The sequence below is a fragment of the Barbus barbus genome (genome assembly GCF_936440315.1).
Source record: "Barbus barbus genome assembly, chromosome: 6".
Taxonomy (NCBI): Eukaryota; Metazoa; Chordata; class Actinopteri; order Cypriniformes; family Cyprinidae; genus Barbus; species Barbus barbus.
Genome location: NC_136734.1, coordinates 1,686,659 through 1,704,345, shown reverse-complemented (window position 1 = coordinate 1,704,345; position 17,687 = coordinate 1,686,659). Strand labels below are relative to the sequence as shown.

Below are 17,687 nucleotides of genomic sequence, written 5' to 3'. Positions count from 1 at the left end.
CACAATTTCTTCAAGTTAAACACAACTTTTATTTTGAGTTTTTATGCATTTTTTGTTGTAATTTTATTTTATTATTGTATATTTTATTTTACTGCTTTATTGTATGTGATTATTTTTGTTAACTGGCATAGTAATTTTAAGGAACTTGTGACAAATGGGTCTGTTTGTCTTTGTAGAAAAATCCAATGAATCAATTTTTTAAAAATGCATTAAAAGCTGTAAGTATAAACATGAATCTGTAAATGCTTCAGCCAAGCTTCTCTTTATCCTGGCGTTTCTAGTTCCAGTTTTAGACCATTGAATCCTTTGAAAGTTTTTTCTTTTCTCTGTCAGATAATTACTGAATACATGTAGGGCGGAAATGCCATTTGTAATTAGTTTCTGTCTTAAAATGCATTCTCACCCTCGTTTTTTCCCACAAAGGCAGAGCGTAAACTCGTATAGAGACAATTACGCTGTTGGACGGCAGATAAGTCATTTGCGCCGACCTGATTGCTAAGAAACATGGGGTTTGCCATGGGAAAACTCTTTGCAACACACCCTCAATTACAGCCGCTTCCTCTCAGACGCTGCCAGTGTGTGCTGGGAATGAGACGGGCAGAGGTGCCATCGACTCGACTGCAGACTGACCTCCACAAGAGCCTGCAAATGAGTTTGGAGGCTGTTGTCTGAGAGGGAATTTGGCAGGAGTTTTTTTGCACAGTTGAAGAGTAAATGCACTCTAATTACAGTCGTAACCATGACGTCTAATGAGTCGAGGGCCGATGCCAACATCCTCCCAATCAGACGCTTCTCTAACAGATAAAACTGTCTGATGGTTTGTGCATTATGGGTTAGTTAATGTGCTGTTAAGTTACTCACCCTCAGGTCATCCAAGATGTAGGTGACTCTTTTCTTCAGTAGAACAGTAAAGAAGATTTTTAGCTGATCCTTGGTGAAGTGAAGTGACATACTGCCAAGTATAGTGACCCATACTCGGAATTCGTGCTCTGCATCCAACATGCAAACACACAGCAGTGAACACACACACACACCGTGAACACACACCCGGAGCAGTGGGCAGCCATTTATGCTGCGGCGCCCGGGGAGCAGTTGGGGGTTCGGTGTCTTGCTCAAGGGCACCTCAGTCGTGGTATTGAGGGTGGAGAGAGCGCTGGACATTCACTCCCCCCACCTACAATCCCTGCCGGCCCGAGACTCGAACCCGCAACCTTTGGATTACGAGTCCGACTCTCTAACCATTAGGCCACGACTTCCCCTTGGTGATTCATACAATGCAAGTCTGGCTACTGTCACTTTGAGAGTCAAAAAATGCATATACAGGCAAGACAAAATGAATCTCTGTGGCTCCTGATGATATATTGAGGTCTTATGAAGCGAAATGTTTGGTCTGTGCAAGAAGATGAACATTATTTACAACATTATTACCTGTAATCCAGATTGAACCGTCTGAAACATCTGACAGTCAGTCCGACTCAAAATGAGCCAAAATAGTGGCGTATATGATCCTATGATGAATGAACTGATTCAGCGTTCCAGTTCTGCCAACAGTCACTGATTTGTGGAAACGGTTCGACTCGGACCGAAGACTGATGATATAATGTGCCAAATGAATGTTTTTATGGTTTCTCATTGTTTATGTAAAAAGGTGAGTTGATTAAGACTAGTTTATTCACTTTATATGCTTTAGACATTTAAAACATCCGCATTCAATGTCATTATTGGGTGCTTTAATAATATAACTGGCTGCGCATACGTTACGTCATTGTGTCATTACATAGTGAATTGAACTGGTTAATTAAGCTCTCTGACAGAACCAGTTTGCAAAAAAGAATCAGACTTCCCTGTTGTCTGAGGCTCTGTATTAAATAATATTCAGTTACAATCGTTTCACTTCATAAGGCCATAATATATCATCAGGAGCCGTGAATATTAATTTTGTCTTGCCTGTATATGCTTTTTTGCCAGTAGCCATTGAATTGGATTTTATGAATCATCAAGGCCCACAGTTTCAGCCAAAATCTGGGAAATTTACACTTCAGATTCCTGTTTTGATTTATTTGTCACCACAGCCCATTGTTTTCTTCTGAAATGTTGTTTTATTTGATTTTTTTGTAGTTGTTTTTTACTGGAAGTAGGGGTGAGCAATATGACCAAAATCTTATTTCACGGTGTAAGAAGTTTTATTTTGCAATAATGATCTATATGACTATATAGTTATTTTTGTTTATCTATTTATTTTAATTTATTTATTTTCCATTAGGAACGAATTCAGTAATTGAAAAAAATGCTTTGCATTAACAGTGCTTGCATTACACTGTATATAATAGTATATAGTTAATATATATAATATATAGTTATTTTTGTGTGTTTTTTTTTTACAAGAACTAACTCACTTATTCAGAACTGCATTGCATTAACAGTGCTTGTATTTTAATGCATTGTATTTTCAGGGCTTGTATTTTTTTGGAGCTGAAGCTCAATGTTTGTATATTTAAGATGTTAATAGGAACCATTTCACACAGTTTCGTTATTATAAAAATTTAATTATTTATATTTAGTTCATTTGCAAAATATTCAGTCAAAATGGAAAAAAAGCTAAAAAATTATATAAATAACATTATAAATAAATTTTTCATGCTTGATTTATAACACAAGATAAAACGAGAGCATCATAGCACAGTGTAATGCTTCAAAATAATCACAATTTATTTTTGCGCAAAGCCAAAACCATAACTTAAAATGAATTTTGATTATTAAATTAATATATATATTGTATGTAATCTTTGTATTTTGACTTGGGCCACAACTACTCACAGTAAAGAGTTTTGGATGAACAAACCTCACTTATCTTCTTAATAAAATGCAGTTAATTAAATTATTCAGAGCAGGATGGTTCTGTTCTGATCCAATAATCATTTACCCTGCGTTTCATTACTTAATGCACTCACTCTTATTAATTAAATGTGTTCCACTGAAAGCAGGCGTGTCTGTTTCTGCTGAGTGGAGACTCATCTTTAACTCTTCTGCTCGGTTTTGGCTGGTCTCTGTAAAGTCTTAATGGCCGTAAGTGAATTGGCTGTCATGGTCGTGATGGCAGAAGTTCCTCCGCATGCGGCCGTCGATGATTTTCCAGCGAGACAGACTGAAGAATTATAACTGCACTTGCGTCGCATTAAAGCGACTCTATTGTGTCACTCATCTCATCCTCCGCCTTCTCTCTGGCACACTGATACTGATATTTCTGCAGTATGCAGTAGGGCTGGGATTGTGGAGATGTCACGATTCAAGACACTGCAGAGCATCTTAATATCATAATTGGATCACAATTGAAGCTGCGCCAAACCAGCAGTTCACTTCACTTCTGTTCATGTCTGTTTAGAGAACCTGTGCATATGCATAGTGACTGATTTGCTTTGAAACATTTGGTGCATACTATTTTTGATAGCATGCAGCTGGGTCAGAAATGAGCTTTTCCATTAAAGGGGAAATATTAGCATTTTTTTTATTTATTATTATTCTTAGGCCTCTCATGCCATCCGAGATGTAGATGAGTGTGTTTCTTCATCAGGTTTGTAGAAATGTGTCTCTGCATCAGTGTCTCAGCAATGGATGCTCTGCAGTGAATGGGTGCCGTCAGAATGAGAGTCCAAACAGCTGATAAAAACATCATAATAATCCACACCACTCCAGTCCATCAGTTAACATCTGGAGAAGACAAAAGCTGAAACAAATCCATCATTAAGACAATTGTAACTTCAAACCGTTTCACTGAAGGAAGCGTTATTATGGATTATGGACTCGCATTTTACACGGAAGCAGCGGTTTGAAGTTAAAAGCATCGTAATGATGGATTTGTGATGGATAAATACGCAGCTTTTGTCTTCTCCAGATGTTAACTGATGGACTGGAGTGGTGTGGATTATTGTGATGTTTTTATCAGCAGTTTAAACTCTTAACGGCACCCATTCACTGCAGAGCATCCATTGCTGAGCAAGTGATGGAATGCCCCTTTTTTGCACCCTTATCATAAATTTGGGGGCATTTTTGTTCATTTTGATGACACCAGTCCCCCATTAATTTTTTACCCTGCTATGCAGTATGTCAGTATCCTGTTCTAATCACTTCTACTCTATGCAGTACGTTAGTGTTCTTTTCTGATCACACCCACTCTCTGTTTTCCTCAGACTCGTCTCTGACGGTATGTCCCGCTCCTGATGCCAGCGGTGCAGCTCAGAAATTACTGATTCTGGATGCCCGTTCTTATACCGCCGCCGTGGCGAATCGTGCCAAAGGAGGAGGCTGCGAGTGTGAAGGTCAGCACAGCTGCTCTCATGTACTCCATCTCTGGATGCCATTGGACATTATTGTTTTTGTTTTGTTTGTTTGTTGGCTGAAGGCAGGTTTCTGTCTGGTTTATTTGTGTTTGTAGAGTACTATCCCAACTGTGAGGTGATGTTTATGGGCATGGCCAATATCCACTCCATCAGAAACAGCTTTCAGTCACTCAGAGCCGTTTGCAGTCAGATCCCGGATCCTGGCAAGTAAGTGAATCTCCACACATTCTCCCTTCTGACATTAAAACAATTCATAAATGTTTATTTATATATTTAAAAATTAAATATATATTAATTTTATTTATTTGAAACATTGTTGATTAGTGCTCTTTTGATGTATTGATATTGGCATTTTTTGCCCCCATATACACAATATTGCCAAAAGTATTGGCACCCCCTTCTAATGAACATATTTGACTACTTTAGTCATTTCTAGGAGTACAAATCTTAATGTTTAAGCATATAATGATAGTCTTAGGAATTGTGTGCTTCTAATTTTATAGCAACAGTTTGGACAGGACCCTTTTCTATTCTAACATGACAGTGTCTCTGTGTATAAGACACGGTTCAAAAAGACATGATTGATTGAGTCAGTGTGGAAGAACTTGACTGGTCTGCAGAAAGACAAGTCCTGATCCCAGCTGAACTCCTCTGGTGTGACTTTATATGCAGACCTTGAGCCAAAAACTCATCACCAAACACCAATGACTTGTAAACAAGGGTATTGTCATTTTAGACACATCCAAAACTATTGCAACAGAGAAGGAAATAAAAATTTTAAATACATGAATTGTGTTTCCATTTTTGCCACAGTTTTGTTAGTGCTTTCTTCTGTTCTAAAGAACACTTTTGTCCTTATAGTGTCTATACAAGTCATTGGTGTTTGGTGATGAGGTTTTTTTAATGCGTTATTTGAGGCCTTTATGTATAATGTATTTCTGTATAAAAAGTTATTCATGCTGCACATTGCAATGCATTGTATATATTTTCATAAATAAGTGTAACCAAAGTGAAAATGCATTATAATTGCAGATTCCTAGTTGTTTGTTTTAATGCATTGCACTTTCTAAAGGTGTAACAATGAAAAGATATGTCTTATAACTGGTTACAATTATTAACGTGATCATACAATGCATTATAATGTGTTAGGTGCATAATTAATGCATTAAATTACTTTTAGAATGCATCATATTTATTAGGCTTCAGGTAAAGTGTTTCCTGATTTTCCAGCAAACGCACACTTGTATTCTGCTTGGTGATCCAGATCGAAGATCTGCAGTTATTTTCAGCTTTCCTCCACATGCAGTGTCTCTATGGTGTTGCGTTCAGATGTTTGTAACCCGAGTCGTGTGTCTGCTCTCTCTCCAGCTGGCTCTCGGCTCTGGAAAGCACCCGTTGGCTGCAGCACCTGTCCGTAATGCTGAAAGCCGCCACTCTGGTGTGCTCTGCGGTGGAGCGGGAGGGACGGCCGGTGCTGGTGCACTGCTCAGACGGCTGGGACCGCACGCCGCAGATCGTGGCCCTCGCAAAGATCCTTCTGGATCCCTTCTACAGGACCATAGAGGTACACGTGAAAAAAAACCACCACATATGGCTCCGTGTGAATTAGTTTGCTCATGGGTTTGATTCACAGGGAATACATGAACTTAAACGTGCACCTTGAATGCAAAGATAAAAGCATCTGCCAAATGTAGTCTGTGGGCTTGACAGCAAAGTGATTAATATTAAATGCATGTTTAATTTAAGTCAAGTCACAGTTATTTATACGGCACTTTACTCAGTACAGATTGTTTCAAAGCAGACAGTGTCATTATTCAGATTAATTTAGTTCAATGTCAGTTCAATTCAGTCAGTTCAAACTTTAAATGGTCTTTACACATCCGAGTCAAACCTGCTCTATGCCTGCTTAAAATTCAGCGTAACTATGTAATGTTGCATTAAAGCCAGACTAAATAATGCCCGCTCTGACCCACATCAGCACCTAGTAAGGGTAATTATCGTTAATGAAAACTAAAACCATAAAAACACATTTTGGTTACTTGAAATTAAATAAATAAACAATAACTAAAATAAAATATTTATCTTTATTTTTTATATATATATATTATATATATTAATTTATATATTTTATATTTAAATATCTATTATAATTATTTAAAAATAATAAATATAAACATTTTTAAATATCTAGTTGTCAGGGCAAAATGTTTGGTCAAAATACTAAAATAACAAACTAAAAAAAAGGCAAAACACAAAAAATGGCTAATGTTACATGAAATAAAATATTTATATAGTATTTTACATTTTTTAAAGACAAAAATACAATAGAATTATTAATGTTAAATGAAATATTTCTATTTATATATAATTTGTTGGCAGAGCAACACTTAAGTACTGACATAAACACTAAAACTAATAAATAAAAATTAATAAATACTATATAGACATGAAAAATGACAAAAACAACAAAAATTACAAACTTTAACAAATTCAAGTGAAAGCAGAAAAACTAAAACTAAAATCTAATTCAAAATAACAACACAACCTATAGTAGTATATCAGTGATGCTAAAGCAACACTCTTCTCTAGTATCAAAGGCAGTTCTTTTATGCAGGTATAAATGTAAATTCCTCTAAATGCCACCAGCTTTGCTGTGTAAATTTGTCTTTAGAAATGTTAAATGAATCCCTTGTGTTTGCCTGTCGGAGCCAGTCAACGTTTGTTCGTTCCGCCTCGTGTCTCTGACTGTCTGTGGGCCTGGGCAGGGTTTTCAGGTGCTGGTGGAGACGGAGTGGCTGGATTACGGTCATAAGTTTGCGGACCGCTGCGGTCATCAGGAGAACGGAGAGGATGTGAGTGAACAGTGTCCGGTGTTCCTGCAGTGGCTGGACTGCGTTCATCAGCTCCTCAAGCAGTTCCCCTGCCTCTTCGAGTTCAACGAGGCCTTTCTGGTGCGCAGCCTTTGCTTTCATTTATGTGTCAATATAATGCTTAAGATTTAGGTATTAAAAAGTAAACATGTTGCTTTTTATAATAGCTTGTATATTATGATTTTGTTAATTATTATTCAGTGGTTTTTATGAATGTTGGAACAAAAAAAGTCATATTTAAATCCTCTTTAATCCTCTACAAACTCAAAACTGTAGTTTAATAAACAAATAAGCCAAAGAATTTGAGTTATAATTATAAGTTATATATAGTATAAACAAAAAGCTTTTTCAGTTTGTTTGTTTTTTAGCAAAATATTTTCAAGTGTCAGTATTTTTATTAAACAAAAAACATAGTTTATAAAAAGTATTTTTACAAAGCATTAATTTTTATAAAACATGAAATTGTTTTTAACACTAAACTAAGTTTGCATTACTTGCCCTAAAGGCATTTTCAAATTTTATTTTTAGCAAAATAGTTTAGGCATTAATATTTTTTATTAAACAAAGAGCAAAATGTTTTTATAAAGCATTAAATGTTTTTAATGCAATATTAAATTACGCTCTTTTTTTTGCAAAATATTTTTGTCCGCATTATCAAACAAAAAAGTATTTTTTATAAAGCATTAAATAATTTTAATACATTAGGTTTGCTTTATTTGAATAATATCACTACTTTTTCAAAATGTATTTAAGTGTTTTTAGAAAAACTGACATGTTTATTGCCTAATTTTTTTTTTTTTGTCGTTGACCTTATATGTGTCTGTTTTCCATTGTGATGACAAACCATAATAAAGCCCGATGGCTGAAACGTTGGTTTATAATCAAATAAGCCTAAAAAATTGAGTTATACTTCCTTTTTTGATATAATTTGACTTGCACCTTGACATTTAATTGTCCTTTTCATTCATTTCTAATTTACTCATAAATCTGATGCCTGATTCACAGGATTATGCAGGAAGGATAAATCCTCAGTTTATATGAGCTGTAGGTCTCGTCCAGATGTTGTTGTTCAGTTTTACGCTGATTAACTTAAGTTTTTCTGTTGTATTTCCAGGTGAAGCTGGTCCAGCACACGTACTCCTGTCTGTACGGCACCTTCCTGTGCAATAACGCGAAAGAGCGCGAGGCCCGTAACGTCTATAAATGCACCTGCTCCGTCTGGTCGCTCCTGCGCAACGGCAACAAGAACTTCCAGAACTTCCTCTACATCCCCTGCCATGATATGGTCAGCACACCTCCAAACACAAACACATAAAACACTATAACACACCTCTTTGGATTGGTTCAGAGGATTTATGCTGCGTTCACATCCTAATAATTAAGTGCTTCCAACTGCAGACTAAGGGGTTTTAGCCAATTAGGTGTTTTAGAGAAATTTCCATATCTTTTTAAGATTTTATTCATATCTCTGTCTTGTCCAGATTGGAAATTGCTATTTTAAAATTCACCAATATTTAAAGGTTTTCTGTTTCTCATTTGCTGTGCTTTATTTATGTAATGCCCAGTAAATGCAGTGTTATTTTTTTTTATGTCTATATAGTTTTTAATTTTTATTTCAATTTTAATTATTTTTGTACATAAAGTTAAACTAAGCAAAAATGTTGCCTTGGTAACTAGCTGAAATTAAATAAAATGTTATATTTTTATGTCAAGTAATGCCTTTTGGGCTATATTTGGATCAGTGCGGATCTCCATCTTTATGTAATGGATTTTTTTTTTAATGGTTTTAATTAACTATATGATACGTACGCTACATTTATTTTAAAACACCGATTTGTGTCACGTCTAAACACAAACATATAATTACTTTAAACAAGATTCATCCACTTTCTGAGTAATTATAAGCTTTCAACAAGAGACTCAATTAACATTTTTGTTTTTCTAAAACAGCAATTTTAGTTAATTAACAAAAACTGTTTATATTTACCAGAGAAATTGCCATAACTTTTTAACATTTTGTTCATTTCTTTGCCTTTTACAGATTGGAAATCACTGATATTTGAAGGTTTTCCATGACTCCGAGAACCCTGTTTAAAAGAAATTCAGTTTTCCTCCTCATTCCTCTGGTTTAATGCAGCGTTGTTTGTGCAGATGTTGAGTTGTTGTGGTGATGTCCGCAGGTTTTGCAGCCGGTCTGTCACACGCGGGCTCTGCAGTTGTGGACGGCCGTGTATCTGCCGACGTCCTCGCCGTGCACCGCGGCTGAAGATGCCATGGAGATCTATCTGAGCCCTTCGGCCGGAGGAGAGGAGTTCAGCTCTCGCTCCCTCGACAGGTGACCATTCATTTCATTACAGTGCTAAAAATGCTGCACAATTACATTTGCTCACATATTGCTTCACTAAATCTTTATTTGGCCGCATTCCAAACAACTTTCCCGAAAGTAATATACTGATGTATTTCCTTCTCTACAATCAGATTCCAGCACACTTATATATATATATACTATATAGACTACTATATATATATATAGAGAGAGAGAGAGGGAGGGAGGGAGCAAAATATTAAGTGTCAGACAGTATATTTATTAAACAAAAAGCAGTATTGTTCTAAAGCATTAAATATTTTTTTATAAAACATTAATTTTGCTTTATTGGCCTGGTGACTTTCATTTTTTTTTTTTATATAAATATTTCTTAACTGTCAGTATTTTATTGAACAAAAATATTTTTATAAAGCATTGAAGAATTTCTATAAACCAATACATTTTATTTCTATAAAACATTGTTTGCATTTCTTGCCCTCGTGACATTTTTAGTGTTTTTTTTAGCAAAATAATAAGTGTCTATTAAACAAACACAAAATATTTTTATAAAGCATAAAACAATTTCTATAAAACATTAATTTGTATTGTTTTTATAATAATTAAATTGGCTTTACTTGCCCTGGCAAACATTTTAAGTTGTCAGTACTTTTTATTAAACAAAAAGTAAAGTAGTTTTTATAAAGCATTTAACAATTTATATAAAACATGAAATAATATTTAATTTTTATAAAAGTTCATTTTTCCTTACTTGCCCTGGTGATATTTTCACTTTTTTTTTTTTTTTTGTCAGCATTTTTATTAAAAAGTTACCCTTTTTTTTATTATTAAACATGACATTTACCTTACTTGCTTTTTTTGGAAAATATTTTTAACTGTAAGTATGCTTTACAAGACAGAACAATAAAACTTTAAAATTACTTAAATTAAAACTTTTGGGAACACTTCAGAAAAGGGAACACTTATTCACTATTAACTATGACTTTTCCCTCAATAAATTCCTAATTTTCTGCTTATTAATAGTTAGTAAGGTAGTAGTTAAGTTTAGGTATTGGGTAGGATTAGGGATGCAGAATAAGGCATTAATATGTGCTTAAAGACAGGCAGCAGCTAGTGAGGCTGGGTAAACTCACATCCAGGACTCTCACCATCAGCACTGGCGCCCCTCAGGGTTGCGTTCTCTCCCCACTGCTCTTCTCCCTCTACACGAATGACTGCACATCAAAGGACCCCTCTGTCAAGCTCCTGAAGTTTGCGGACGACACTACAGTCATAGGCCTCATCAAGGATGGTGACGAGTCTGCTTACAGACAGGAAGTTGAGCAGCTGGCTGTCTGGTGCAGTCTTAACAACCTGGAGCTGAACACGCTCAAAACTGTGGAGATGATAGTGGACTTCAGGAGAAACCCCCCTGCTCTCCCCCCACTCACCATCATGAACAGCACTGTGACTTCAGTAGAGTCATTCAGATTCCTGGGCACCACCATCTCCCAGGACCTGAAGTGGGACAATCACATTGACTCTATTGCGAAAAAGGCCCAGCAGAGGCTGTATTTCCTCCGCCAGCTAAGGAAGTTCAACCTGCCTCAGGAGCTGCTGAAACAGTTCTACTCTGCAATCATCGAGTCTGTCCTATGTTCTTCTATAACTGTTTGGTTTGGTTCAGCTACCAAAACAGACATCAGAAGACTACAACGGACAGTTAGGACTGCTGAGAGGATTATCGGTGCCCCTCTGCCCAGCCTCCAAGAACTTTACACCTCCAGAGTGAGGAAAAGGGCTAAGAAAGTCACTCTGGACCCCTCACACCCAGCTCACTCTCTCTTTGTACTGTTGCCCTCTGGCCGGCGCTACAGATCACTGAGCACCAGAACAGCCAGACACAAGAACAGTTTTTTCCCCCAGGCCGTATCCCACCTGAACAACACATAACACACCCCGGTACTGTACATCTGTAAATAACCCATCAAACCTTCATCTGCACATAGGACACATGCACATTCACAGTTCTGTCTATGGTCATGTCTCTTTTCTGTATATTTTTATTTTTATTACTATTGTTATTCTTAATTATTGTATATTCTCTTCATTAGTGTTCTTTATCACCTTAATTATATGTTGTCTGCACTATGTTTGTACTTTCTGTACTGGAAGCTTATAACACCAAGACAAATTCCTTGTGTGTGCAAACACACTTGGCAATAAAGCTCTTTCTGTTTCTGATTCTGATTCTGATTCTGATTAGTACTAATAAATGGCTAATATTCTAGTAATATGACCCTAAAATAAAGTGTTACCAAACTTTTTTATAAACACTTGTATACTTGTATGTATAAAGGTCTAACCATCATCCCTTTAATAAGGATGAGTTGCTGTACTGAGATGTTTGTGTTCAGCTTCTGCCCTCTTGTGGTGAACTGAAGCACACTGTAAACACTGTTTTTCAATTCACTCAGGCTCCCCAAAACACGCTCGATGGACAACTTGGTCTCTGCTTGTGAGAACGGCGTGACGCTCACCCGCACCTCGAGTGACCCCAACCTGAACAAGCACTGCCAGGAGGGCCGTCCGGCGCTGGAGTCCAACCAGCCTGCGGCCATCCAGAGCGCCGCTTCGTCCGAGGACCCGCCAGTCACTGGATCGATCGCCGCTGAGCCGGTGTGTGAGGAAACCAGCTCTTCAATATCTCCTGAGGATGATTCAGGGGCGGAGCCTTGTTTGACATCCCAGCCCCTTCCATCGTTGCCCCACCCCTTATCATTAGATCATGCCCCGCCCCTTCCAGTCACAAACCAAGCTCTGCCTCAAATCCCAATTAGCTCACCACAGGAAATCAGAACTGCAGAAAACACAAATCCTCCACCTCTTTGTAACGGCTTCGCACATGTAGAAAACGCTAGCGGATCTGCGAACTCTGAAGCCATTGCACCAATGGAGGCGTCAGTGGAGACTCTAACGGAGCAAAGCACAATCCCTCCTTCTAGGAAAGCCACTGACGTCCTGTTCGAAACACCGATACGAAACAACGAACTGGTTCCTGCCAGAGAACGACCGCCACCTGGCGACTACGCCAAAGCAGCGCGCCGTTTGATTTCCCAGAGCCAGCTAACGGAGCTCTCGCTACTAGGTTCCCAATGGGACAGCGTCCAAGGCCTGGTCCAGTCGGCCTGCGGCGGCGCCATCCAACATGGCAGCTATCACGGCCGCCGCCTGGCGAACAAGCTCCTCCGTGCCCAAGCTGGAAGCGCTAACGGCGGGCCGTGTTGCCGTCGAGACCCCCTGCGCGCTCCTGGAAGCCCCATCCAGTCGGGCTGGTTCTCTGCGGTGAGGAACTCCAGCTATGCTGCGCTTTGTTCCTCAGCGGCGTCTTCGCTAGCAATGGGACCGTCCCTCCGGCAGCTGCTCCCGTCCCATTCCTCGCCGTCCTCCAGTGGCTCTCCGGCTCCGGCGTACCTGGATGACGACGGGCTGCCGGTAGCGTTGGACGCGGTGCAGCAGCGGCTGCGGCAGATCGAGGCCAGTTACAAACAGGAGGTGGAGGTGCTGAGGCGGCAGGTTCGACAGCTGCAGCTCAAACTGGAGAGCAAGCAGTTCTGCACGCCGCCCTCCGAACCCGACGTCGACTACGAGGACGATATCGTGAGTCTATGTTCCCAGTATATTTAGCATGCTCACTGTGGGTCCTTAAAAAAAATCCAACATTCAGTTTAATAGAATTTATGGACTTACAGCCTTCAATATCTTGAATGGTGTAACAGAACCATGATATGGCCTACTGTGATTATTAGACTTCAGAAGGCTTAATAATTTAATATTTTTAACGTTTAGTCAATATTTTTAATATTTACTCCAAAAAAAAATAATTTTTGCTATATATAGAAATTTGTTTTAAAAAGTAAAATGTAATCTAAAAAGAAGAAAAAATGAATATGTATCTATCTATCTATATATATATATATATATAGAGAGAGAGAGAGAGAGAGCGAGAGATTAGATAAATTTCAAAAACAATTTAAAAATGGTAATCCAAAAATAAGAATATTTATTTTTTTTGGAATAATAAAATTTTTAAAAAGTCACTTCTGGTCACCGAGGCTGCATTTATTTTTAAAATAAATAAATAAATACAGTAAAAACATCCATATTGTGAAGTATTATTATTTCTATTTAAATATATTTTAAAATATATTTAATATAGCTTTGCCATCACAGGCATAAATTACATTATTCAAATAGAAAACAGTCCTTTTAAATTGCAATAATATTTAATAGTATGAATGTTTGTACAATATTTTTGATAGTATATCATAAATGCAGCGTTTGAAAGCAAGAGAGACTTCTTTCAAAAAGATTACAAAATCTTTACATTTTACTACTTTTTATTTACTTGTATTAAGTGAAAGAATCTGATTTTGAGATGATAGTGTGCATTTTATTTCTCCAAGTCATAAAGGTCTTAATTTTGGGTGTCCTGTGATGCTTGTGATTTTATTACAGGTGGATTCTGTGCTTTCATGTCTAGATAAATCGTTTACTTTGTGAATTGCAACACAGAAGTGATGTTTTGGACAGAATGTGCATTATTTTGGCGAGTTCAAAGCAAAAGCTTGTTTCAGTGCAGTATTTGATTGACAGCTGTGTCTTTGGTCCTTTGAGATGCATTTGTGTTTCCATTCTTGTGTCTGTGGCTCCACTGACGTCTCTCTCGCTCCTCCAGACGTGTCTGCGGGAGTCTGACGGCAGTGACGAGGAGGACTCTTTATCCAATCACAGCGAGGACTGCTTCAGCGAGGGCAGCTGGGACCGTGTGGAGAGGAAGGACACAGAGGTCAGTCGTCCTCGCTCTCTCTCGCTCTCTCTGATGCTGCGCAGTACAACTGATGATGGTTAGAGAGTTTAACCAGCTTGTTTCTGGACGCACAGGTCACCAGATGGGTGCCGGATCACATGGCCTCTCACTGCTTCAACTGCGACTGTGAGTTCTGGATTGCCAAGAGACGCCATCACTGCAGGTGCGGCCCAGTCTGATTCATGAGAAATAGGAGCAGATCGGTTAAATATCACTCCATTTTCAGACTTTTCAGGGATTCCCGTGACTTTTTCCCTCTGAGATTTTAAATAACATTAAATGTTTAGTAAATATACGGAATTCACATCAGTTGATTTATTGCAGATAATTAAAATATCTAATTGTAATCAGTGTTTTTACGATCAAAGTGTCCAGTTTTTTGATGGTTGTTTGTCAGTGGCAGTTCAGACATGATTTCAACAAACTGAAGAAAAAAAACTGAAATATGTGATTGATTTTAAACTTTCTTGATAAAATATTTGATAGAAATAGTAACGTTTGTTTTGTTTGTATATTGGATTTCTAGATTAATATGTGATTGATTGGCTGGTTTCTAGAATATTTGTGTATATATATATAATTTTTTTTCTTTAGTGAATTTTTATATCAGTTTTAGGCTATATTTCAAACTTGTCTTATTTCTATTCATTAGTAGTAAATTCATCTATTAATTTTTTATAACTTTTTATTTTTATATTTTAATTTGTTTGTCATTTTTATTTTATTACTCATTCTATTTAGCTTTATTTTTATTGGTTTAATATTTAATACTTAAACTTGAGCTAGGAAAATTAGAAATGCATTTTTCAATAGTGTTTTCAATAGTTCAAGTTTTTTTTTTTTTTTTTGAATATTCAGTTTTCTTTCAGTTAACATGGTTTGTGAGATGGTTCTAGTTAACAGTAACACTATTTACAGTGCTGATAGTGATGGATTAGTTTGTTGGTTAATTGTATTCAGATATTGGATGGATAGTTTATATTTGACTGAACATGTGATTGATCTTCTGTTCTGATTTCCTGTAGGAACTGTGGGAACGTGTTTTGTAAGGACTGCTGTCACCTGAAGCTGCCCATCCCAGACCAGCAGCTGTACGACCCGGTTCTGGTGTGCAACACCTGCCACGACCTGCTGCTGGAGTCCCGCACGCGAGAGCTGCGCTCGCAACAGCTGAAGAAAGCCATCGCCACCGCCTCCAGCTGAGACGGCCAATCACAGCGCACCACACGCCGGCGTCTTTTAGAGCAAGAGCCGCTCTCTCCTTCTCCGAGGGCGATCTGGAGTCCGAATCAGCTCTGAGACTGATCCACACGAGGAACGGGACGGATGAACTCCAAAAACACAAGTGCGGTTTGCGACGGAGGGGCGATTTTATCACTGCAAGTGAACTCCAAGCTTCTTTGGTTGAGGACAGAAACCGAACCCAAAGGATCCTTGGGTTCCAAAGCCCAAAGTGAGGCGTTTCTTCATCTGGAAATCACCACACGGCCCCTATGCATCACACACATCAGACGATCTCGGCCATGCATCCATCCAGAGGCTCTCTATTTAAAACCAACCAAGCTGCTACAGTATTTAAAAAAAACGACAAATTCTACTTTTGTATCCTTATTATTTTGTGCACTACGGAGGGGGGTTGAGACCAAAACGGAGAGATCTGCAGCGGTTTCCTCGCTGTTCGTCTGCTGATATGAAGCTTGAATGTACGGCTGTTTGGTTTATTTAGATGTTTTCTGAAACTGGAGGGATTTGCCGGTGCAGTTACTGAATTTAAGCTGCCAGTGCATTGATTTGATGGCAATTTTTTGCAATTTTTGTTTTTCAGCCACTCCCGTCAAAACTGCGCTCTTGCTGAGCTGTGAAACGGTTTCACTCTCGTTTGATGTGAAATACTCGACTTTAAATGCCAAACTCAAACTCCAACATAGCAGTAATATATAAACAGAATCACTCCTAAATTCATGTTTCTTCTGGCTGGTTGTGTGTGTGTGTGTGTGTGTGTGTGTAGCAGGAAAAGCAAGAAAAAACTGAGCAAGCTGAACATTTATGCTGTATGTTGTTGTGTACGTTACGGTAAAACTATAGCCATGTTGCACTGCTCCATCTACTTTAGCCAGAATACTAGTGTACTAGTTTCTTTTTTATGACTTCATCTGAACAAACCAATGACGATAATTAACATGACAAACTGAAACAGGCGAATCATTGGAAACTGGTGGCGATTTAAAGGACTTTTGTATTGAGGGTTTGACCGCTTCGCTGCTGTCCGCTCACATTCTCAACGGCATTACATGTTCAAAACAAGTGATGTGATTTCTTTTTCATGTCGTCCGCGTCTTCAGGCCCTACGTTGATTGTGTATTGTAATGTTGGTGAACCTCTCAACAGTGCCATGTGTTTGATTTTCTTATGGATTCACTGATTTTATAACTTTAACATGTTGGATGGTACAATAGCTAGAGGCTTAACAGTCAGAGGATGATTTGTTGAGAATCCATGAGGTTAAAAACACTCAGAACCGGTTTGATTTTGTCTGATGGTTTGATTTTTCTTTTCCGTGGTGTTGATGAAGGACACATTTTGAGTTAAATGCATTGAAAAGGAACCCAGAAATGTGATGTATAGTTATCTGGTCTGTAATAGTGGCTCAAATTTGTCACTTAGTGAATAATTGTTGTAAAGAAATGCACTGTACCAGTTCAATCCCATGGGTTAAATAAAACAATACGTCTTTATCAGCCATCTACGTCCTGTGTTGAGATGATTATTCTTTGCTTTATCATTTTGTTCAATTACATTGCATCAACTACTGATGAACACATTCATTTTTATTTGAATTATTATTCTGTATGTTTTTTTTAACCATGTGTTATTAATTAATTAAAATGCACATTCACATTATTTCTTAGTTACATGTAATGCAGGCATTCCAAAACTTTGTCATCTATACCTTATTCACCGAATATATTTGCTTTAAGGTTTTAAAATAAATATTTCAATAATTATCACATTTGCATCTTCACGGTTTCTTTGATGTTGATTAATGATCACTTATACTACGGGGCCGTTGAATGCTTGAATCTGATTGGCTGACGAACGTTCTGAGGTGTGCAATTATTTTCAGGGAAACGCACGGCGAACGTAGTTCCAGGCAGCTTTCTTGACCGCATTACAGTTCCGTATCACTTCGCATCGTTGTCAGCGCTGCCCTGACGATTTTATCAGTTAGCCTAGTGTAGCAACTTAAAGGCTACACATGACATTTTTCACTAGCGAGGTAATAACAGCGCTGCATCTTAAAACAGACT

General features: G+C 37.9%; 1 protein-coding gene across 2 annotated transcripts in view; it reads left to right on the top strand.

Moving 5' to 3' along the window:
• LOC306871756 (phosphatidylinositol-3,5-bisphosphate 3-phosphatase MTMR4-like) overlaps positions 1-17,386 on the top strand; it is a 72,644-nt gene extending 55,258 nt beyond the window's left edge. The window contains exons 10-19 of one of the 2 annotated variants that reach the window (XM_079419893.1): positions 4,188-4,316; positions 4,433-4,544; positions 5,706-5,901; positions 7,103-7,288; positions 8,322-8,492; positions 9,388-9,542; positions 11,987-13,169; positions 14,248-14,358; positions 14,454-14,542; positions 15,405-17,386. In XM_079419893.1, coding sequence (XP_079276019.1) covers positions 4,188-4,316; positions 4,433-4,544; positions 5,706-5,901; positions 7,103-7,288; positions 8,322-8,492; positions 9,388-9,542; positions 11,987-13,169; positions 14,248-14,358; positions 14,454-14,542; positions 15,405-15,582 — 2,510 coding nt within the window. In that variant the 3' untranslated portion in view covers positions 15,583-17,386. The remainder of the gene's footprint in view (positions 1-4,187; positions 4,317-4,432; positions 4,545-5,705; positions 5,902-7,102; positions 7,289-8,321; positions 8,493-9,387; positions 9,543-11,986; positions 13,170-14,247; positions 14,359-14,453; positions 14,543-15,404) is intronic. The other variant, XM_079419894.1, reaches the window with a different exon arrangement.
• The last annotated feature ends 301 nt before the right edge of the window (positions 17,387-17,687 follow it).